Below are 24377 nucleotides of genomic sequence, written 5' to 3' on the forward strand. Positions count from 1 at the left end.
ATCGATTTAATTTTTGAATCAAACACTTATCTAACACAAGTTCAATTCAATTTTATTTATATAGCGGCAATTCATAAAACATGTCATCTCGAGGCACTTTACAAAGTCAGAATCAGTCAGATTATACAGATTGGTCAAAAATGTCCTATATAAGGGAACCAGTTGATTGCTTCAAAGTCCCGACAAGCAGCATTCACTCCTGGAGAAGCGTAGAGCCACAGGGAGAGTCGTCTGCATTGTCCATGGCTTTGCAGCAATCCCTCATACTGAGCAAGCATGAAGCGACAGTGGAAAGAAAAACCACCCATTAGCGGGAAGGAAAAACCTCCAGCAGAACTGGGCTCAGTATGAACGGTCATCTGCCTCGACCGACTGGGGTTACAGAAGACAGAGCAGAGACACAACAAGAGAGACAAAAAAGCACAGAAGCACACATTGATCCAGTGATCTGTTATACATTAGATGGTAATTGCGGGTGATCTGTCTTCCCTGGATGATGTCACAGTTAACAGAACGCCAGACCAGCTGTGCCTACTATGAAGATAAAAGAGAGAGAGCAAAAAGTTAAAAGCTGAAATGACGACAGTCATTTCAATGTAATGAAATGAGGCCTGCAGTGCTTTAGATGTTCTGAAGCCTTTAATGCCCGACATTTTATTATTGGTTTAACACGGGGGGGAGGGGGGGGGGGCAATTACTTTTCATCTGGACCGAGGATCAAATAAAAATTCTAACCCTGATTTTTCTATTTGCTCCAATAATCCTAGCTTAATATAAAAACATGTTTGATGATCTGAAATGTTTAGGCGTAAGAAAAAAAATAAAACCTTTGTACTGCATTGCACATATCATGACCCTTGTCTTATCTGGGTGTCGTTCTGTTAGGAATGTGAGAATAAAGGGACTGTTTTTTTGGGGGGATTTCCTTCAGGCTGCTTTAGCTGGCGGTACGACGATGGTTATTGGACATGTCCTTCCCGAGAAGAATGAGTCTTTGGTGGAAGCCTACGAGAAGTGTCGCAGCTTGGCTGACCCCAAGTCCTGCTGCGACTACTCTCTCCATGTTGGAGTAACATGGTGGGGCCCCAAGGTAGGAAACTCTGCATTCCCCTCTTTTGAAAAAACGTTTTCAACCTACAGTGTTTAAAATATTACTTTTAGTAAAAAAATTTTTTTTTTTACAAATGCACCAAATGTTTAAAGGTGTACATTTTAACTAATTGATCAAACTCTTTTATGATACCTACATAGAATTAAAAGCCCCTTCTTCCAGTTTTGTACGAGCAAACGTATCTGTAGCGGTTTGTCCATTGGCCTGCTTATTTAAAAGGTGTAAAATTAGACAATGATCTAGGGTTAAAACATAAATTACATTGGCTTCTAAGTCCATTCTTTCTCTCGTCCACAGGTGCGAGATGATATGGAGAAGCTTGTGAGAGAGAAAGGAGTGAACTCTTTCCAGATGTTCATGGCCTACAAGGAGACGTTCATGCTGAGGGACAGCGAGCTCTTCCAGGCCTTGCAGCACTGTAAGGACATCGGGGCCATTGCAAGGGTCCACGCTGAGAACGGGGAGCTAGTCGCAGAGGTTAGGAAGAACCCATGTGTAGAAGGACGCAAAAACTGTATAGATAAATGTGCATAATTTCAACTGTTGGATATATTTTTACAATACTTCATAAATGGAGAAAAACCAATAAATATTTGTTGCGTGGTCTTCTCAGGGTGCAAGGGAGGCTTTGGACCTTGGCATCAGTGGCCCGGAGGGGATTGAAATCAGTCGGCCTGAAGAGGTAGTAGACTCAGAATTAACCAGCCATCTTAAATAAAATAACGTTGTACTCCTCTGCTCAGGTCAACAGCATCAATGAAATCTCTGTAATTACGCTGCCTTGCAAAAATGTTAATGCCACTGGACATTTTCACCTCGGCTCTGTGTGTGTTACCGGGATTTTTTCCTTATAGACCAGGGGTCTGCAACCTGGGGCTCCTGAGCCACATTTTGCACTTTAGGCTCCACAGAGAGGCTCTTAAAATGTTTTGGCAAATTAAAAAGAAAGGAGCACTAATTGAAAGTATATAGAAATAAAAAACAAAACAATTGTGCCTATTAATGTTTTTTTTGTGCGCCATCTGCTTATAATTTCAACAACAGATCAACAGTAACGGTGAAAGACATTTAAAATTCAAAATTATTCATCATACCCCTGGCACATTTAGATTTAAAATGTACTTTATTTCATAGGAAATGAGACAAACATTACTCAAAATCTATTAAAGCAATGGAACATGAGTATTAGTGTTTTTAATTATCTGTTTTTATTTGCATCTTATTTAAAATGGTGTGTTAAAATTATTTTTACTCTTCTCAATATTTAATGAAAGAATCCTTGCAGGTATTGCAGCAATCAGACCCTTCCTGTTGTTGCTGGTGAGCGCGTTGTGTATTTTCACTGGTATTTTGATGGTTTGTTTTTGTTGATGAGCTCTGAATGTTTCGAGTGGAAAGGTCTCCTCGCCATCACCCTAATCTTGAGCTCCCCCCCACAGATTCTCTATCAGATTTAAGGTGGGACTCTGGCTTGGGCTTCTTCAAAATGTTTAAATGCCTTCCAGTCAGAAGAAACACATTGGTGAAATTATAAAATGATTGGAAATCTAAATCTTCAAGAATTATAGATAATTGGGGATCTTATTTACTTCTCTTTCTTCTCAGATTTCTCCTAATTTTACATAAATATGGAATACAAGAAAAATCATTCATTCTCTTTTGTTTAAGTTTTATGTTTTCCGCCTTTTTCTGAAACCGTAAGAAATAGAAATAAAAGGATGGTTCTTTAATTTAACCATGAAAACAATTTCCAGGAGTTGGTATTTATTAAAAAAAAATCTATTTTTTTTCCAAAGACTCATTCGAGGTTCTTGTCCATATTTATTTAGCAGGACCGACAGCAAAATGTTCACTCTGGACAAAAAAAAAGTTCCTAACTTCTGTGATAGACCAACACAAAGTGTTGTGGAATCGTGTGACGGGAGGACCATGATACATAGTTTTCAAAATGTTTACATGTTGGCCAAAACAGATCATATGCATGATGAAAAATGGTGGTGGCAGCATCATGCTGTGGGAATGAATACTGGTGTACGCATTTGGTACAAAATGTTAGACGTACATTTGCAAGACACTGTAAATGATTGTAATAGAATCATTTCTGACATGTTACTGGGTTATTTACAGCTGGAAGCTGAAGCAACCCACAGGGCAATTACAATCGCCAACAGGGTAAGTGAAATGCCAGCATCCCAACCTTAATCCTGAACGTGAAGCAGTCTTTTCAGCCTTCATAGGGTGCTGGGATCGCTGCAGTTGCTATAAAAACATAATTGTACCGTTTTGGCTTTTATTTTTTTAGGCCCACTGCCCCATCTATCTGGTCAACGTGTCCAGCATGTCTGCGGGAGATGTGGTGGCCACAGCTAAGATGCAAGGTGACGCCAGCTTACTTTTACATTTCACATGTGCGGGTAACCCCTTCTTAGAACAGGACGCCGTTTCGCTGCCTCTCTTTTTTCAGCGGCTTTTCGTTTTTTTGCATGGTCACAGGTAAGGTGGTTCATGGAGAAACAACCACGGCCCACGCCGTCCTGAACGGCATGCAGTACTATCACCAGGACTGGGCTCACGCGGCCGCCCACGTCACCGTGCCTCCTCTCCGCCTGGACCCCACTACTCCGAACTTCCTAATGAGCCTGCTGGGAAAGTGAGGCAGCTCCACGAAATCTCTCATTCATGGTGGCTGATGTCAGTGGTGGTTTTATTTCCGTCGATGTAGCGATGTAATGAGACAAAGCGTTGCCTTCTGCTTCCTGCCCACAGCGACACTCTAAACGTCCTGGCGTCCGATCACCGTCCATTCACAGTCAACCAGAAAGCCATGGGCAAGGATGACTTCACGAAGATCCCTCACGGCCTTCCAGGCATTCAGGACCGTATGAGCGTCATCTGGGAGAGGGGAGTGGTATGTGTAGCTCTTTTGTTCCTGTTTGGCTGCAAGAGAGCGTCCTCAAATAGAACTTCTAATTTAACCGGGGGAATAAAAACGGCTTGAAAAAAAAGGGCTGCTCTCCACGTATGTGCCCCGTGTGAAGATTTAGTCTGCTTTTAATTTTATTTCAGGGGCTAGAAAATTCAATATTAGTCAAAAATAACTTGAGTAAATTCAAAAGCGCTGTTCAGATAACGGATTTCTTTTATTAATGAAAAAAAAAGGATATCCACTCAATGTGAAAACATAATTGAGCCTCTCATTAAATCATAAACCTACTGTGATTAACCACCAGCCACGCAGAGGCCTGGACCCTGCCAGACCTGAAGAATTGAAAAATCCCTTACATTTAAGTAAATAAATATAACACTTTATCCAGATTTAAGTGTTAGATATTTTTATTTAAACTGAGGTTTCTAATAGGAAAGGAAAAAAGTAATCTCTGAAAAAAATATGCAATTTAAAAGGAGTCTCAGTTTTGAAAACAAAACTGTTTATCAGCTGATATTAAAATTTAAAATCATTCATACCCTTTCCAACAATCTATGGAAAACTATTTTTTGCCATTAGAGCCATCAAACCCTTACTATATGTGGGTTCTGAAGCTCAGAGAGAAGTTGTTTACGTTGCTCGCGCTGTAGCGGCTACGTTGCTGTCAATCAAACTTGCACGGTACTCCCATGTAAACAAGATGACAGACGAATGTTTATTCAGGTTCCACAGGGAAATCTTCTTACAGGAGTGATCCAACAACGATTGATTATCCAATAACTGAAGCTGGCCGATACTGCCCTAATATATTTACTTTAGGTACTGTAAGAAAACTGTGTAGCTTCGGTCTCCGTGTTTACTTTTTTCTCCTTCCACCGGAAACTCGCCCGGACAACAGGTAAAAGAAATTCACCTGCGTATTAAATGGCAGCTATATTAAATAAAGAATACAAGTTGTAAAACAAATAAAAACGTTTTTCTGACCGATTTTCTTAATACAGTAAACATTTTAATCAGTATAACAAAGAAAATGACAGCATTATATAGATGAGCACAGTTATTCTTGGTTCCAGAATTTAACTTTAGGCTCTGACTATAAGACAAATAAAATGTGAGTCCATATAGTGTCCCAAACACTATCTGGAGAACTTTGGCTCCTACACTATAGTTGGGGAAAAGCTATTTGCATGTTTCATCACGTGTTTTGATGAGTTATTTTTTATTAACAGCTCCAGGTCTTGAGATTAGAAGACCTCCTTGCCATCACCCTCTAGTTCCCTCCACAGATTCTCTATCAGACTACCTGAATCTAAGATAAGATAAGATAAGATAGGGCTTTATTGATCTCACAGTGGAGAGATTTACTTGTCATACATTCGCTTAATAAACAAAAAGAAAGGTGCCAAAAGGAGGAAAGGTGCATAAGGTATAAGGTATATACAGTGTGTAATGCTGGGCCGATCCATATTGTTAACATGACTTTCAGTCAGAAGCAACATCTTGGTTAAATTAGGAGATTACTCTAAACTTAAATTTGCTGGTTATATGAAAAACATTAGGTTTAACAGTAAATACACTTGTTCAGTTTATTCAACTTTAAATTGAACCAGTCTGAAAACACAAAATGTTATAAAAGAGTTGAAAAACCAACTCATCATTTCCCAATCTAACGAGACAAAATGAAAAACAAAGAAACCGACTTCAATCAGTCTGGAAAGAGTTACAAGGTAATTTCTCAGGTTTTGAGACTCCAGTGAACCACAGAGAGACATATTATCCACAAACGGCGGAAACATGGAACAGTGGGAAAACCCACCAAAGTTACCCGCTGGCTCGTCCAATAGGTCGCAAAAGAACCCAGTAAAACATCTAAAGCACTGCAGGCATCACTTGTCTGTGTTTTTGATTCAGCAACATGATAGAAAAAGGACAAAAATGGTATCTGTGAGAGAGTTTCAAAGCAAACAAACATAAAGTCCAGTCACACATTTGCCAAAAAAAACCATTTTCACAATTCCCATGACTTTTGGGAAAATATTCTGTGAGTGACGCTTTATAATAAGTTTACTATCCGATATGTCTGCCGTTGACCTAACAACACATCTCAGGAAAAAGATCATACCAACAGTTGCACACGGTCGGTGGTAGTGGGAATGAGTGTGGAACCATTAATTCTGCTTCTGAAGGAAAACGTCCAGCATCAGTCCATGACAATAAGCTCAATCGCTCATGGTTATGCAGCACAACAATGATCCAACGCACACCAGCAAGTCCACCACTGAGTGGCTCCAAAAATGATTGGATTGGCCTAGTCAAAGCCTGAAACGCAGTTTAAATAATTTGGTGTGGCTTTAACCAAGCCCTTCGTAACTGTAAATCCTCCTATGAGGATAACCTTTTTCCCTTAACAAATGAAATTATTGCTTGAAAACTTGCATTATTATTTAGGGTTATCTTTGGCATATACTGAAATTTTTTGATGATCTGAAACATTTAGGTGTGTCTGAACAGCAAACAGAGAATAAATCAGTTAGGAGACAAATGGTTTTCCCAGAACTGTGTCAGATAACAGAATTTCTTTCAAAGTTCTTTCCATTTTAATCTTTAACTTTAGGAACTTGTTTTTGTTTCAACTGACAGGTTGGAGGTAAAATTGACGAGAATCGCTTCGTTGCCGTCACGAGCTCTAATGCAGCCAAGATTTACAACCTGTACCCCCGGAAAGGCAGGATCATCCCCGGAGCAGATGCTGATGTGGTGGTCTGGGACCCCGAGGGATCCAAGTATGAAACTCGATCCGTACATTTAATCGACCAGCTTGTCCGACTGCAGCTTTTATCTCCATTCTCCGAGGCTTTTATCAAGCTTTTGCCCGACTGAACTTGGTCACATATGTTCTATTATCTGACTGCAGGACCATCTCGGTGGATAACCAGTTCCAGGGAGGCGATATAAACCTGTACGAAGGGCTCCGTTGTCACGGTGTGCCCCTGGTCACCATCAGCCGAGGACGTCTGGTCTATGAAAACGGCATGTTCACATGTGCTGAGGGCTCTGGGAAATTCTGCCCGTTGAGGACTTTCCCGGATTGCCTCTACAAGAAAATGGTTCAGCGAGAAAAGGTGCCAGACTGTCTACCAATAACCCTAGGGACGCTTACGTCATACAATATCGATACCGGCTATGAATTGCTGCTATAAAAGTAGCATTTTTCTTCTCCTGTTGTTGTAATTGTGACTGATTTGCTTCTCTTGGTTTAATTTGTTAATCCTCCTGTTCTACCAGAGCCAGGCGGTTAAAGCCGTTGAGCGGGAGCCCTACCAAGGTGATGTTGTTGCTGTGGCGAACTCAGGAAAGAGGGACATGGGCGCTTCCGATTTGGACACACCGACGCGCCCCTGCACCCGTCATGGGGGCGTGAGGGACCTCCATGAGTCCAGCTTCAGCCTGTCTGGTGAGGATCAGCCCTAAACATGCCTCCGTGACATCAGGACATGTCTGTGTTTTATACAGTATAAGTTTTTTTTCAACAAAAGCTAAAATAAAAAATACCTTTTAAGTAAATGTCGGTACTCAGAAGAAAGGATTTTAAAAAAATGACCTGATGATGGCGCTGTAGTGACTAGTATGGCACTGAGGTATGGTTAGAAAGGCTTAGGTACTCCCTAGAGATGAGTGGATTAGTTTTAAACTTTACCTTTTAAAAAAAAAAGATTCAACTATAAGATATTTCTTTATAGCTTTTTTGTGAGTTGAGAAAATAGGGCAGAGACACACACACACATAAGAGCATCAGGTCTCAGATACATTATTCAAAACACCCCTTGGACTTTTTCACATTACAACTACAATACAAACCTCATTGAAGTTTTGTTGGATCTTATGGTATCAGGCCACACTTTTTTTGGATTTCCATTTGTAAATTTCTACATCACAGTTAATTCAGTTCAATTTTATTTATGTAGCGGCAATTCACGAAACATGTCATCTCAAGTCACTTTACAAAGTCAAATTCAATCATATTATATAGATTGGGTCAGATTATACAGATTGGTAAAAAAATTCCTATATATTCAGCAACACCAAGTACAGCATATAGTTATGCTGTACTTGGTGTTGATCTATCACAATAAAGCCCCTAAAAATAAATTTGTTTGTAGTTGGAATGTAAAAAAAAAAAAAAAAACTATCTAAAAAGTTGTGCAAATCAAAGAAAATATCCTGGTTAGAATAAACATGTTTTTCACGGTTGAACTACAGAGTAAGTTACTTAGTTACACCATCTGGTCTAACTAAATAAAACTATAGTCTGTTCCTAGTGTTTTTAAATCTACAGACAACATCTGTTGAATCAAAATTAAACATCATCCAGACATGCTTTGACACTATAGTGTCACCCAGCACTATCAGAATCATGTGGCTAGATGTGTAAGTATAGCTGAGCATCATCTGCATATTGTTTAATAGAGATTTTAATATCAGCAATCTGCGCTTCAGGTTTCTATTTGTTTCAAAGAATGTTTTGCAAAATAGGGTTTTAAATCTCAAGTATTCATTTGCCAGCAAGTAAAAACTGAACTGGGGGTACTTTCAAACTGTGAAAAATGGATTTCACCTTTGCAATGATGCGTCACAAATTGACCTACGGCCTAACACAAGCTTTTTAGAAGCCGTCATGGGTCCTTCTATCGTAATAGGAGGCATGCCAAGAGAAAACACTAGTATGTCGCGTTTCGCTGCTGAACTCACGTGATGTGCCTGTTCCCTGCGGCTACAGGTGCTCAGATCGATGACAACATTCCAAAGAGATCCTCGGCGCGGATCCTTGCTCCGCCTGGAGGGAGATCCAGCGGGATCTGGTAACCAGTTAGATGAAACACAACGCTTCGAAAATGATCGGCCGAGCAAGAAGACTTGTCTTTCTTTAAAAAACAAAATGATCATGTATGAAGTAATGGAGTCATGTTTTTTTTTTTTTGTTGTTGTTGTTTTTTTACTTGAATTCAATATTAGGGACAGTAAGACTTGGCCATATTGATTTACTGAATGGGAAACATTTGACATGCGATAACAGCTACCAAAATTCAGTCACAAGGTAACCAAATATGACAGCAGCATATAGAAAAGCAGTTGCTGTTGAGTTCCTTTGATTTAGATTTTTTTCTTATCGTGTTAGGGGAAAGCACTGTATCTTATAGTTTAGGAGACATTGTTTTTATGATGCAATTGTGTTACCTCACTGTAAGATAAATTTTTTGCACTTGTGACATGTACTATTTAGATGCCTTTTTACATCATTTAATATCATAAAATGATTTTTACTGCAGGCCTTGGTGAATGAAATGCAACTACTGTTGACACAAAGCTGATATGTATTAAACAAGTTGTTGGTTTTGATCAGTTGACGGGAAGAACCTGAATTAAGCTTTCCTTTTTAAGTTGCTCTAGTTGTATATATATTTTTTATGTTTGAGTTGATTTGAGTAATCGGGATCAAAAAGATGAAGGAGTTCTGTGTTCAGATTAGCGTTTTCAGTTTATGTTTACAGCTATACAACGGGGGTGGGCTTCTAACTCAACCCCACTAAATGTGAATGAACCTCTGCTGTGACTGCTGTTTATATCACAACCGCTACTATCACGTCAAGCACAACTGTTATTCATGGTATTAACGCATTCTTTATGACCATAATTATTTCCACACTGAACGAAAAGTCTCACCCAAACGGCCTTTTTAACACCTGACAACACTATCCCCCACAAACTAATGTGTAGATCGTGAAATGCTAGTAGCTGACCTTTCTGTCCGGCTCCCTTAAGGATGGAGCACAGATGTTTGCGCCAACACTTTCCAACCTTGCATCGTCACTGTGAAACAGGCTGGAGAGTTGGAGGGTGTTAGGAAGTTAATGCCAAGTTTCTACATGGGATCAAATGCCTTCAGATGTTAAAAGTATGTATGATTGTTTAGTTAGAAGCTGGAGCAGAAACGCACTAGTACTTTTTTAGGCTTTCTGCTGTACGATTGTAAAATTTTACACTTAAAGTGACATGTGAATAAGTCTCTTTTAGTACCCATGTTTTATTCTGTTTATAAGTGGAAGCAGGAATATGCACAGCTTATTGCTCTTTCCGTTCTGTTTCTGTAGCCTTGTAACGCTCCAGTGGTTCTTGCAGTGTCTTTCCCCCTCCCAAACTACATACTGTACACCGGTGCTGAACAATGTGTTGTCACATTGAATTCTTCTTTTTTCCTGTTTTGTCTTGCAGCTCTTTTATCACCTGATTTAAGTGCAAATAAACCACAATGAAATCATGGCCTGTGTGTGTGTGTATCTAAGCACTGATAAGGGCTGGGTCACATGGTTTGCTTTCGAGTCTTTGCTTCATGCTGTTATGTTCATCTCAAACACCTACAAAATAATACATATATGGTTGTGTGTTAGAAATAGGAGTGATAAAATGTTAGATTTCTAACCTGGAATGCTGAATAGGAAGCATGCTGTCTTTTGAGTCTAAATTGAACACATGAGAACAAACTCATAATTGTTTGCTTTTACTAGGTTATAAAGTGATTTAATCTAACCTTAAGTGCATAAAGCAAACAGATTCCACCAATATCATCATTTGAGGTTAAAATGGGCAATAAGACTTTCTTCCCAAGGTTTCCTGTCTGCATCAAGTTGTTTGTCAATAAATCTTTGAGATCGTGTCTGGGTTGATACAGAGAATCCCCCGAAAATTCTGGAATAATGCTTATTGGAGAGAGGAGTCTGAAAGGGAATTATTTTAACCGGAACAGATGACCTGTTTGGAAAAAAGAACAAAAAAAAAAAAAAAAAAAAGATAGCATTACAGAAAACGGAACCTCATAGCAGCTGTAAAGCATAGTTGGGAGGGCATTGACTGGGGATGCTTTGATGCAGCAGGACCTAAAATCTATTGTGTATCAGGAGGAATTCAAGGAATCCATAAGACCTTCTGTAAGTGTCTTGAAACAGGCTGCGAGAAACCCCTTGAACATCTTTTCGCTGAAAGTGAGGAGTTAAGCAATCTCTCCTCAGAATGACAGCATAGACTGGTGGCTAGAAAAAGCCAAAAGGGCCACGACACCCAACACCTTCTTAATGTTTTTGCTGTGTTTTGTGTAATTAATAGGTTATTAGGCTTTTTGTACCCCAAGGTTTAATTTAAACAATTTCAGAACCTAAGGACCAGATCATATTTCTCGGGTGCTGATATGCAACCCCCAAAATAACTGAATGGGAGTGTAGTGAATGAATTTCTCCCGGGCAAGCAGAAGAGACGACTGGAACCCAAGCTGCCTGTTTGTGTGGCCTGACCTCTCGCGAACCTCTTGCATCGTGTCACTAACGAGCTTAAAAACCCCAACCCCGACACATCATGTGTCTCTTAGCAGGAACGGGCCAAAGTCCTATTTATAATGAGCCTTTTAAAACAGCGTGGAGGCGGGCGCCTGCGCAGTGGAAGCCGGATTGTTGCAGGCTCAGACAGGGCGGCCCGTTACCAAGCGAGCACCGCACCGCACCGCGCATTGCCCTAAAGGACTCCGCTGCCATACGCGTTTAACAACACAGTGAGTATCGGCCCTTTTTTTACGTCCCCCTTCGGCTCCTTATGTTGCGTGTTTTTGCCTTCACCCTGCCACCCAGGGATGTTTCCCCCGCCCGGTTGCGCTGACAGCCCTGAGGTATTCGGGGAGGCCTGTAGAGGGGGCCGCTACGGAGGAGCAGCTCCGGCGTTGCGGCGTTTTAAACCAACGGGGCTCCCCAGCGTCAGCGGACGGCCGCGTTTATTGTTCTCGGCGCGGACTCGACATGTCAGACCCCCCCGTCCGTTTGTTATTTAGAGACTTCAGCGGTTCTCGTTCAGGGTTTTTACTGCAGCTTTCTTTTTTTTTTTTTTCTTTTTTTGCCCAAGGCCCCGCACATTTCCCCCCCAGTAGAGAATAGACTGTTCTATAGTGCGCCGCTTATTCTTAATCAGAACAGCCGCTCCTGACGCAATATGTGTCTATAAAGCCGCTGTGATCGGGTTTCATAAAGGTTTTTTTTTTGTGCATATAGACAATTTCGCGATTGTGAGGCATGCGAGCCCATGTTGGAATACGCTGCTGTGCGCTTTTGGTGAGGGGTGCATCCGTAGTGCTAAGCGCGGCTCTAAGCATGACTCAGGTGTTTATCTAAACGCGACGACGTGCAAAGGTAAAAATCTCTGAGTGCTGATTCATTCAATCCGAAGCTGCCAGACGTGTTAAACTGCTCTCCGACAACAACAACAACAACCGAGGGATTTCCAACCCCAGTTTAATCTGCAGAGGATTGCGCGCTCACAGCACATCTGTAGATTAAAACTTGTGACCCGTCAGAAGTCAAAATGCGCGATGTTTCCCAGAGGCCAGTGTTCTGTGACTGCTCACTTTGGGTTTTAAAGATCCACTGCTGTAATTTGTGAAGGCGAGAAAGGTAAGGGAGACTGGGGGACAGTTGCAACAAGTCGTTTTCCTCCAATCAGAAACATGCTAGGTTGATGACTTTGAGATTGCATGTGCCCAGTTGGACCCTCCTCCCCCTCACCAACAGGACAGAAGATATACATTCAAGACCATTTTCTAAATTTATTGGAAAAAAATGTGTTTTTGGGGTATGAAAGTCAATTTTTTTCATGTGGGGTATTTTCGTCATGCCGTCCTGACCATTTGTACAAATTAATTAATTCATAGGTAGATTAAATCATCATTCAGTTGATTTCTATATTACAATGTTAGCATGTGCTAAAATGAGTGTGTCTAAGCAGCACAACGTGTTCTGTCATAGCTGACAAGTTGGAGACGGTTGCAACGTCCCCAACCGTCCCATCAATGCACTTGGGAACGCCATCCCACCAATGTTTGTTTTCCCACCAGCGGACTTTAAATCACATTCCATCCAAGAAGCTGATTTTCTGGTTTTCTTGAAGCATTTCCAGCTTCATACAAAGAACTCCTTGAATTCCAGAGTTCTTCTTATTATTTGACAACTACGCGTCACACCTGTCCGTGGAAGGCATACTTTCTGCTGCAGCCAAGGCCTGGTCTTAACACCGCTCTCACAAGCTTCGTTGTTGATTACGTTTTATAAATACAGATTCTCAGAGCGATATGCTCATTGAGACAAATACCAAAAGTTGATTTGTGAAATTTAATGGATTTATGACTGCAACCGTCCCAGGGATGGGGTCAGTTGCAACAGTTGACTTTTTTTTCCTAATGAATATGATAATACATCTGTCCCATGCAATCATATTTAAATCGTATTGGCAATTAGCAGAAGGATGAAAGTTAAATATATAAATAAATGGTTGGTCTTGGCCCAATCATCTCGGAGTAATTGAGAGATAAGAAAAAAGTGTTGCAAGTGTTCTCAGTCTCCCCTACCACCCGTCAGGTTTTGTAGGCACATCGAAGGTTTTGAAATGTAAAAACAAAAACAGCAGCTCTGAAGCGTCCATTTTAAACAGATGAGAAAAGATGCAGTGCTTCGCAAAATCATCCTGGAGGTTTTTCATGTTTTATCACGTTCGAAACCACAAACTTCCAGTTTGGGACTTTACTCTGATAACCCTAATTAAAAACCAATGCAACCCACATCAGACATCCTCTAATTGGTGAAAAAAATCTCAGAATGAGTACAGACATTCAGTGAAGGCCTCAGAGGTTTACTAGCAAGCAAAAAGCATCAAGAAGACCAAGGAACACAGCCGGCAAGTCGGGAATGAAATTGTAGAAAGCAGGGTTAGATAATATAACCATATCCCAAGGGTTGAATGTTACCCAGGGCACCGTTGAATCCATGATTCAGGGCACCTACACTGGCTGCCAGAGAAGCGGCCAAGAGTCTGGAGGAGCTGCAGGGATGTACGGCTCGTTTTAGAGAATCTCTCCTTACAAAGTAGGTTAAATGTGCACTCCATGAATCGGTCAAGAGGAAAGCTGCTGTCCAAAGAAAGCCCGTTTGCCACAGGTCATGTGGAGGACACAAACATGTGAAAGAAGGTGGTCTGGTTAGAGGAAAGCCAAACTGAACTGTCTGACCTACACATGTAATGCTATGTGTGGAGGAAAACTAACATCGCTCATCACCTTGAAGAGATGATCCCAACACTGAAACATGGTGGTGGCAGTATCGTGTAGAGGGGATACATAGTTGTCATGCAGAGACAGGGAAACTGGACAGAGCTGATAGGAATATACAGGAGATTGAGCTAAATGGAAAACATGAGAAGAATATTCCTTCCACTCCTTATGCACTACATTGTGTGGGTCTATAGGACACCCTTTGATGGGCACTATAGAGTAATCAGTGTCTTTAAAGCGAGGGTCGGCGATTTTTCTGGACATTTCTCCAAGTCCCTTTTCGAATAACTGTGCATGTGCAAGACCATCTTACCTCACTTTTCTGCTCCTCAGGGGGATTGCGTGAAAAAAATCTCCCAAATCCACTCCGGTCTTATTTCTTTCCAATTCTTCTCACAAACATGTACGCAATTTGCTTCTTGCGACTCTCCATGTTCAAAGTCTACGGTGAGAGCAGCGGAGCTACAATGAACGGCTAACCGCTAAGCTAACCGCTAACCTAGCCGCTAAGCTAACCGGATACAAAAAAACTAGAAGTGTGCATCCAGCAAGCGGAAACTTGGAAGGAACGAGCACGCACACTGGCGTTACGTGAGCCCGTCAGAATGATGGCATGTGAGACAACCAATAGATAAGGCGATACCCCCCGAACTTGAGGGGAATGAAAGCAGGAACAAAACTCTGTCAAATCCATGCCCTTCAGGCTGAGGGGCATGAGTTTTTACTGGCCTGCAGCTCCCAGAGAGAGAAAAAAAATTTCAACCTCCTTTTTGTGATTACATAATGTATTAACTACTTTCAGGATGGAAGGACGATTTTACCCAGTGTAACAAAAAGCGTTTCTGAACAGGATTACCAACTACAGCTTCAATGTACATACAGTAGCTAATCGACAACATTCTCAGTCCTGATGGAAAAATTCCATTTAAATGAACAAAAAAGTCTAACAAATGTTTCTCTCGGGAAGGGGATGGCAGTGAATGTGTACGCCACATCCGTGTCCATTGACAACCTCAGCCGCCATGACATGCTGGCATGGGTCAACGATTCCCTGCATCTCACGTACACCAAGATCGAGCAGCTCTGTTCAGGTAAGCTGTGGCACAAAAAAAACACACACAAAAAAACAAGGAGATTTTCTAGCGATGGCTGCTGACATGTCTCTGTTGATTTAACGCAAAAAACACCAAAAAACACGTTGTTGTCTGTGTTCTCCAGGAGCAGCATATTGCCAGTTCATGGACATGTTATTCCCAGGTTGCATTCTTCTAAAGAAGGTCAAATTTCAAGCTAAACTGGAGCATGAATTTATACACAACTTTAAAGTTCTTCAAGCAGCTTTTAAAAGGATGAGTGTTGATAAAGTAAGCGCCCTTTGTCACCTACCTTACAGATCCAACAGCCCCCTCGTATAGAGACTCACAGATATGTCTTGTTTCCACTGTCCAGATAATTCCAGTAGAAAGGCTTGTTAAAGGAAAATTCCAGGACAACTTTGAATTTGTGCAGTGGTTCAAGAAGTTCTTTGACGCCAACTACGACGGGAAGGAGTACGACCCCATGCTAGCCAGACAGGGGCAGGACGTGGCCCCTCCCCCCAATCCAGGTGATCACTATACCCACAAACCAAAGAGAACCCCAGGTAAACCAAACACCTCTGGCTTTGCTGCACGGCCTTGCTGAGCTTTTGGATGGCTCGAAAGCGCTCGCCCTAAGCAAGTGTTGTAAGCGGCACGCTTCACAGAATGACGGGCTAATCTCACTGCTCAGCATCCGTAGACCTATGACACTGTGGGGCTGTGGCTAACACCGCAGTGCATAGAGGGATGCAGCATTACTAAGGAAGAAGGTCCACATCCTGCAAGTCCACTTGGCTCTTTTCTTGGTTCAGTTTTGTTCAGAAATGCTTAAACGTGAACAAAAATGTTCAATGTTTCCACCTATATTTTTTGCCACATCTAAATAACTTAGAATACCATTTACAAAGTTCATTTGTTTTACTAATTCAGCTCTAAAGAGGGACACTTGCTATGCATGTTCACACAGGATGATATATTGGAAATTAGTATTTCTGTTCATTTGGATGATTATGGCTTACAGTTAATAAAAACCTAAAATTCTGTTTCTTAGAAAATTTCAATATTGAGAACCAAAATTTTTTTTTTTCACTTGCAAAAATGTAGGCCTTCCTAACAGACTAACATACTCAGTGGGACTCATTTTGCATAAATGACAGCATCAGTGCAGCGTGACATGGAGGCGATCAGCCTGTGGCTCTGCTGAGGTCAAAGCAAGCCCAGAATGCTTTGTTAGCGGCACCCGGGTCATCGGCTTTACTGGGTCTGTTATCTCTCATCGCCTCTTTGACAAGAACCCACAGTTTCTCTGTGGGGTTTAGGACAAGCGAGTTTGCTGCCTGCCAGGCAAAATGAAACTATGGATTTGAAGCAGGTATTGGCGCTTTTGGCAGTGTGGTTGGGTCTCTAGCCTGCTCAAAAACTAAATCAGCATCTCAGTAGAGCTTGTCAGTAAAGGGTAACATCATGTGCTCATACTGGACCCTTAAATATTGGATTCTGTCTGCTTTTCCTTCAGAGTCTGGGAGCTTGATTTTTTTAAATGAAATGAAAAATTGGTTTTTGATCTGAAAACGGGACTTTGGACTGCTGAAAAACAGTATAATCTTTTTTCTTGTTAGCCCAGGTAAGATGCTTCTGATAGTTCACCACTGACTTAACACAAAGAATGAGTCAGCTGTAGCCTTTGTCCTGGATATGCCAGCGGATAGACTATTGAAGCTAAGAATCTAGCTGCAGCTGATGCCCTGACAATAATTCCCAAACTCCTGAATGTGACTTGCTTCCCAATTGTCTCAAAGCTGCGGTTATCCCGATTAATACCACACTTTTTCCTTCCACTCAACTTTTCAATAATACTCCTGCATAAATCTTTCTTTGGTACGACCCGCTTTTTTTTTTAGCAATGAAGTTCAGTGACTCCGTTATGATCATGTTACGATCATAACGGAGCAGTTCTGTGTCATTTAATATTGAGATTTTTTTTTTATGAACTGAATTTGAGGTTTTTATTAGCTGTAAGTCATAATCATTGAAAATCTGACCACGATCAAATTCCTCATACATGTACACATACCTGACAAATAAAGCTGATTCTGAAATCTACGAAAACAAAGGCTTGAAATATATCACTCTGTGTGTAGCTAACGTAATTACACAAGAAAACCACACTTCCATTGATATTCTAATATATTGAGATGTCCCTATGTTGTTCCAAAAGCTGGTTTGATGGACAAAATCATAATATAAAAACTACTTTCAGATTACTAACAAAAATGATTAGTAGTCTTGTTCTATAGCTGGAAAATTATGGGGAACGATCTCCATTGAGTTATAGTGTGTCAAAAACCAGCTTTGTGACTCTGTCACTACTTAGTTGTATGGGTGGAAACGGGCAAAATGAATGCACTTATTTTCAGAACTGGAGATATGCTGGCATGCTTTGTCTTTGAGACTTCAGCACTTTTAGGGTCTTTTATTGAATAAGCACAACTTTGAACTGCTTTACAATTGAATTGAATGCATAATTTGGATTCATAACTTCATGTAACATGTGATACCAGGTTTATAATAAAAATGGTCATTATAATTTGTCCTAACATGACATATCAAAGGCACATCATGCTACAAGCTGACAGCATCAGCGCTCTTAGAATGTGCTCGATCTGTCGCCACTATTGCTATAAAGCTCAAGTGCAGTGATCTGTTTTTAAAAATAAATGCTGAAGCGTTCTCCCCGTCTCTGACAACTCCAGGACCACAGCGGACATCTCCAACAGTTCCTAAAAACATGCCAACACCACAGCGAGTCCAGCACAACATGCCTGCCATAAGGAAGAATCCGTCTTTGTCCAGAAACGGGGGCAGTGACGCCGAGATCATGGAGCTAAATCAACAGGTAGAGTCGCACAAGGCCAACAAACCATCTGTTTGTTGTGCTTCAGTTAATAGGAGACACGTTGAGCTGTCTTAACAGCTAATGTACTTTTGTAATTAACTGTTCACTGTTAATGAAAACTGTCCTTTCCCTGCTGTAAAAACAACGAGAATGATAAAAAAAAAAACAACAAAAAACAATGATAAATGAAGACTTTTTCCCTTAGCAAACATTTGGTGATTAGGTCCAAATGATTGAATAAATACTAAATTCATATTTAAAATAAAGAGTGAAAAATTGATAAGTAAAAGATTTGTGTATTCTTAGGGGGAAAAAAAGATAATCTACTCTAGAATATCTCAATAAAAAGGGGAGATCAGTATTTTTTATATTGCAATGAAATAGCTCTCAGTAGTTACCTGTAATAGACGTCCTTCACAGGGATCGTCTTTTGTAGGAACCTGCTGAAGTCATCAATGGGGTCTTGTTCTACACAAGCACAGATATCTTGAGAAACACAGATCTTTTTCTCTCTCGTTTTAGAGAGAGAGGGCAAAAGTAGCCGGAGCCTTAAGCTAACTGTTAGCTTAAGGCCTGACTCAGGTGTGACAACATCTAAAAACATCTAAAATAACTAATGATCTGAATATTTCTAGCTGTTTAAGCCATTTGTAGATATTTTTAAACCTTGTCATTTTTACATGATAAAGTTGTTAATGTTGCCAACTTAATAAAACCTGTGTTACCACACTAAGTGGGTACATTGTGGCTGCTAAATATATCCCATCATGAAAGTGCTGAGACTAGAAGTTACCTAAAATAACAACTAGTAAAATCGAGTGATCATCAATTAATATGTCAACCTTTACAAGAATATGTCTGAATTTGATTACACTGCAGGAGGAACTGTTAGAGATGCGGCTAGCTTAGCAACACAAGCAGCGTTCATCAACAAAAGCGCCAACGTAAACAAATTAGAGACGCATTGATCAGAACCTTGTGTCCACTTTCTGTCTTGACCTGCTGATCCGGGTTTTAGTCGATTCCACTTTCTCTTTCAGAATTTTTGACTGCATTCAAAAGGTTTTTAGATTTCCTCCCCGAGTACTCACTTATAATCATTATCCGGAACAGATCCTACAATGTGTGTTTTAGAGAAGATTAACTGTAAAACAGGGTTTTACCTCATTCATAACAAAGACAGAATGATTTCACGGTTGAGAGATCTAGCTTCTCACATTACCAGTTAGCATAATTGTCATCATTAACTGTAAACAGCCATATGAAGAAATATTAGGATTACACAAACTGTAGCTTTTTAATATATTCAATACCCAAAGAGATTCAGCATTGGGATGAACTTGTGTTTTACCACTCTTGTTGGCGTCAAAATATTTTTCTCGCTTTAAATGAATAATTCAAGATTTTGGAAATAATTTTCGATGAAAGCAATAGGTAACCTGGAGTTGTTTACTCTACAGCTATCTTGGTTTTGTATTATCCCAGATTAGTGGGTCCGAGAAGGTGAAACTAATAGATAGCTCAGGAGAAGCCAAGACCAAAGCAGACCTTAACCATAAAAGGATCCATGTCTCAAAAAACATCAGAGCAGTTTCTCAAAATGCTATTTTATGTGACATGAAATCCTCGTCACGTTTGCATTGGACGAGTATTTACAGAGATGCCAATGATCATTTACATTGGAAATTGAGGATGGCGTGCCACCGGTGATCCTCCCATGTGAAACAGCTACTGAGAAGTGAGCACATTTAGAGCGCTTTTAGTCAGAGTAGCTATCTGATGTAAAAAATAAAAGTGCTCTAATGCGCAAAAATATTATAAGGGTTTAGGTAAATTATATTTACCTAGTTACTCTATGCAGAAACAGTTTAGGTTGGCTTTTCTGTACGAGTTTTTAACACAATCTGCATTTCCAACGTGTGTGATCATAGACATCAGTGCAAATAGGGTACATGCAAACGTGATGAAAGTGCTGCAATGTTTTTAGGATGGAAAAGGATTTAAGATGGTAGAAGATTGCTTTGGAGCCAAATAGTTTCAGCTAATCTTGCTATAAACCAAATCATGCCAGGAATAAAGTGAGTTATCAACTGCAGATAAGATTTTAACCTCCGTGTCACTTTTTTCTGTTCGCTGTTGTTGCTATATAAATGTACTCAAATGCCCTTTTAACATAACCAAAATGTAAGAAGACCTAAATCAACTCTTTAAAGAGCTCAACCACCCCTTTAAGATCATTGCACTTATATGCAAAGTGTATTCACTGCGTGTAAATGAAAGTGTTCATTGATTATTTAACCCACCAACATACTTGTTTCTCTTCCCCCAGTTGATGGAGTTGAAACTGACAGTCGACGGTCTAGAGAAAGAGAGAGACTTCTACTTCAGCAAACTACGGGACATTGAGCTCATCTGCCAGGAACATGAGAGTGAAAACAATCCTGTCCTCAGCAGGATAATTGACATTCTCTACGCAACAGAGGTACCTGCCCATTAGGACCGATGTTGTAGTTTATTTTTACTGAGCTTTAACAAAACAAAATTCTCCTTATGTCTTCGATCTTTGAATGGTCATAGTGTGACTCATTAGCTTTCCAGAGGTATCTAACTATTAGAGAAAGATGGTTAAATGCTATAACCTTCTTATACATCTCTCATGTTTTTGGGTCAGTTTTATTGATTCGCTTAAAAGAAATTAGAAATCTGAAGGATGTTTTTTTTTTTTTTCTGTACCTCAGGAAGGCTTCGCCCCTCCAGATGAGGACGACCTGGACGAACAAGGTCACCTGGACCAGGATGAATACTGAACCCCAGCCACCCTTCTTTTCTTTTTCGCCCTCATTTCTTTTTCTACTCTGCACGCTTTCTAGAAAACACTCCTCCTTATTCCCGCTCTCCGTCTGTCTTTTTTCTTTTCTTAACCATGTGTATATCTGTTGCTCACCCAGCCCTCCGCCCGCTAGCTGTCTTCCCACAACTGCTCCATCTTATCATTTCCTGCCACCCCCTGCCTCCCCTCATGCAGTTACAGTTATAGTAAAGAGCGACGATATCCCGGTGATTTTTAGCATGAGCAACGCACAATAACAAAACTGGAACAACCGGAGTAACAACAAAAGCTGAGTTTCTGTCTTTAAAGATTAACAGCAATGATTTCTAAATGACTACTACTCCCCCCCACCCCCACTTCAGTTATTTATTTGCCTTTATGTGCGCTGTTAACACTACTGTGAGGGCACAGAACAACGCTGCTCCCAAGTGCCATCATGACACTATTTGAGCCACTAAAACCTGTAACAAGAGTGACTTTTGATTAACTTTTTTTTCTTCTTATTTATTTAACTTATAATTCGTTTCTGTTGAATTTCTGTAGCAGAACTGTTGCAAGCCTGCTGTGTGTAAACTAAAAAAAAAACAAAAAAAACAACCGAGGCCAAGGTGTGCTGCGGTCTGTGCTCGGGTCCGCGTCAAGCTTCTGTGTTTTGGGTTGGCCGGGTTTTAAGCATGTGAAAATGCTGGAGGAAGTCGTCTGGTTGCGACGGCTTCGGAGAAGTGATCCTTGCTCTGCGAATATTCCTTATGTACGAGCAAACATATCTGAGCATGAGAATGTTACACAGTGACTGTGAATGAGTGATATTTTGTAAATGTACTTTTTGTGAAGATTTTGTAAGTCGTCTCAAGATTCCGGTTTATCCCCCCCACAGTATCCTATAGGCTGAGGATGCACTGGCCTTTAAGCTTGACGTGCAGACTGAAAATATGGTTATGTAGCAGTATACAACTATCAATACAAACACATTTATACATGACAGCTTTCTCTTTTACCGCTAAAAATCTGTGTGTTTTTATGTCCATTTGCTGAAACGTTGCCCAGAGTTCTGGTCGCCATCTAAAGGAACGCTCTGGTCTGCGGCCATTTGACTGGGAATCATCCAGTTAGACAACCCGACGCCTCCTTTTTCCTTCCCTAAGCTGTTTTTTGATTTGCAAACTGGCTGTCGTCAGCCCGCTGGAACACGCATTCATTGACCATGTCCACAGAACAATCATCCTTTGGGTTTTCAATAAATACACAGTTGTTGGAACAATGTCTGTTGTGCTGTCTTGTGTGGAAAATAGCTCATCAATCGTGTTTGCAAAACTGAAACGTGCCTCTAAATTTAACCCGCAAGCTTCGAGGACGGAGGAGAAATGTTTAAAACAGGATGCCATATTTTGCATTGTTTCTCGTAGACAACTGTACATTTTATTATAGCAGGTGTTGCGTTTAGCTCGTATGAGCCAGGCCTTTATAAGAAAACTAACAGAGTTAATATAACATATTATTGGAGCATTTATTTTGGTTAAATTTAGACTAGAAGATGTAAAGTTTCAGCCCAAACAAAGCCATGTTGTTTTAGGTGGGACATAAATAAAATGTATAATTTTGGATATTTAAAAAATATATATTGTGTCAAAGTTATTAATAAAAAAAATAGCACATGTTGGTATAATCTTGTTGCTACAATACCATTTTCTATTTGTTTTGGTCAAGGGTTAGACAAAATCTAATCCTAGGCACGCATTTGTGATGATTAATATCATTATGATCATAATTCTGATCGAAATAGCACTTAAACGCACTGTATTGAGCCGGGATCACGCTGGTACCTCCATAAGGCACAAATTATTGTAGAAGCAGCACAACGTGATCATGATGCAAATTCAACGCAATATTGATTTACATTAACCCACTAGCCGCTCACATAGCACACCAGACAGTTGTCCACAAAAGGACGATGGCTCTTGATGTTACTCTGAGAGTTTATAAAGTTTATTAAGAATCCAGAAGGTGCAACGTGAGTGGTCATAAGTAAGCCCACCAGCTCGGGTTGTGATTGGTCCTCAAAGGTGGAGGAAAGTAAGCCCAAAGTAAGCACATTCCACCCAATCGGTGCACACCTCAAACGCCGATGGGCCAGTCACGTCCAGAGGTGGTGGGCTTACTTTTGACCAATCACGTCCCGAGGTGGTGGGCTTACTTTTGACCAATCCCGTTCCTCCTCCTGACGTTTCGTCAACAACTGTCTGGACTACTTCTGCGAGCGGTAAATTTAAATTTCTCTTTTTGTTTGTTCGAAATGCTGAGTGCAGCAAAGACATTTGTTACAAACTTTTTCTGACTTACGTCTCTATTTTACTTGTTGTAGCGCTAGTCAATTAGTGATCGTCAAACCATTTTGATATATTGCTTGTTTAACATTAATGTGGTGAAATTTGTATCACTGCTTTGTTTTTTTACTTTTTTGGTATCACTGCTTCTACAATAATCTATGCTTCATGTAGGTTGCGCCCAGCTGAATACTGTTCGTGAATTGCCATTTCAATTTGATCACAATTATGATCATAATTTTATGAAGTATCACTAATCTGGGCTCATTTGATTTTTGACTACTACCCGCCAAACAAATAAATACAAATTACACTTGGTATTGTCACAGCAAGTTTACACCAAGTGTTATTTTTGTTTTTAATAAATTACAAAAAAATTTTAATATCCCAAAATAATTAATTTCCTGCCTAAAACAAAGCAGTTTTATTTGCAGTGTGTGTAGAACAGAGCTAAAACACATAGGATTGTACAATATTTAATAATGAATACTACTGTTACTTGGTGCTGCTTCAGAGCAGCAGTGAATGGAGAATAAATGCTGCTCATTTGCAGGTTCTTTGAATGCTGATTCAAATAAAGTGACACAGAAATCCAGTACAATGGTTTTATTATTTCAAACAATATTTATACAAATAACATTGTGTTTTGCTTGTTTCCTTTCAGATTATGTATGCACATCCCTTGTTCTGCAGAACTCCTTAGGGTTGGCTCCGCATTGGGCCGACTGACGAGGCAAACAGGAGTGAGATCGTGGTGGCAGGAAGGGCCCAGATAAGGAGGTTCTGGCCGAGGCCACTGGCTTTGTGAGGCAGAATGCAGGGGTCCTGGTTACAAGGTTCCTGGAAGATGACCATGAGATAGCGACCGTGGCCTCACAAGCTGAGGAACAGCTCCCTCAATGTAAATCACACACGTTTTACAAACAAGTTTGTGTTATAAGTATTTTATAAAAGGACCCGACATGTTCTTTAATTTTATTGAACAGATAATTAGCACTGATGGAGTGTCAGACTACATTCACTCTTCAAAGCACAAAGGCAATTTAAAGGTGGTTGGGAACTTTGTTTATTTCATT

At 40.4% G+C, this 24377-nt stretch overlaps 2 protein-coding genes across 4 annotated transcripts in view; both read left to right on the top strand.

The window, feature by feature from the left end:
- dpysl5a (dihydropyrimidinase like 5a) overlaps positions 1-10355 on the top strand; it is a gene marked incomplete in the record, with an annotated part of 13918 nt that extends 3563 nt beyond the window's left edge. The window contains 11 exon segments of the mRNA XM_036150682.1: positions 932-1090; positions 1409-1588; positions 1725-1793; positions 3239-3283; positions 3414-3489; positions 3605-3761; positions 3878-4019; positions 6678-6820; positions 6952-7159; positions 7323-7491; positions 8815-10355. Of these exon segments, the coding sequence (XP_036006575.1) occupies positions 932-1090; positions 1409-1588; positions 1725-1793; positions 3239-3283; positions 3414-3489; positions 3605-3761; positions 3878-4019; positions 6678-6820; positions 6952-7159; positions 7323-7491; positions 8815-8900 (1434 nt within the window).
- A 1158-nt stretch (positions 10356-11513) lies between these two features.
- Positions 11514-22240, top strand: mapre3a (microtubule-associated protein, RP/EB family, member 3a). Of its 3 annotated transcripts, none has more exons than XM_036150780.1 (8): positions 11514-11634; positions 13789-13795; positions 15140-15263; positions 15391-15536; positions 15622-15814; positions 18005-18147; positions 20477-20629; positions 20886-22240. In XM_036150780.1, the coding sequence occupies exons 3-8, from the start codon at positions 15143-15145 to the stop codon at positions 20952-20954; spliced, it is 825 nt and encodes a 274-aa protein (XP_036006673.1). In that variant the 5' UTR covers positions 11514-11634; positions 13789-13795; positions 15140-15142; the 3' UTR covers positions 20955-22240. The 3 variants fall into 3 exon arrangements, with proteins under 3 accessions (XP_036006673.1, XP_036006674.1, XP_021176685.2); XM_036150781.1 differs by having other exon boundaries at positions 15622-15778; XM_021321010.2 differs by lacking the exon at positions 13789-13795.
- Positions 22241-24377: the final 2137 nt, after the last annotated feature.

Source organism: Fundulus heteroclitus, chromosome 19 (assembly GCF_011125445.2).
Source record: "Fundulus heteroclitus isolate FHET01 chromosome 19, MU-UCD_Fhet_4.1, whole genome shotgun sequence".
Lineage (NCBI taxonomy): Eukaryota > Metazoa > Chordata > Actinopteri > Cyprinodontiformes > Fundulidae > Fundulus > Fundulus heteroclitus.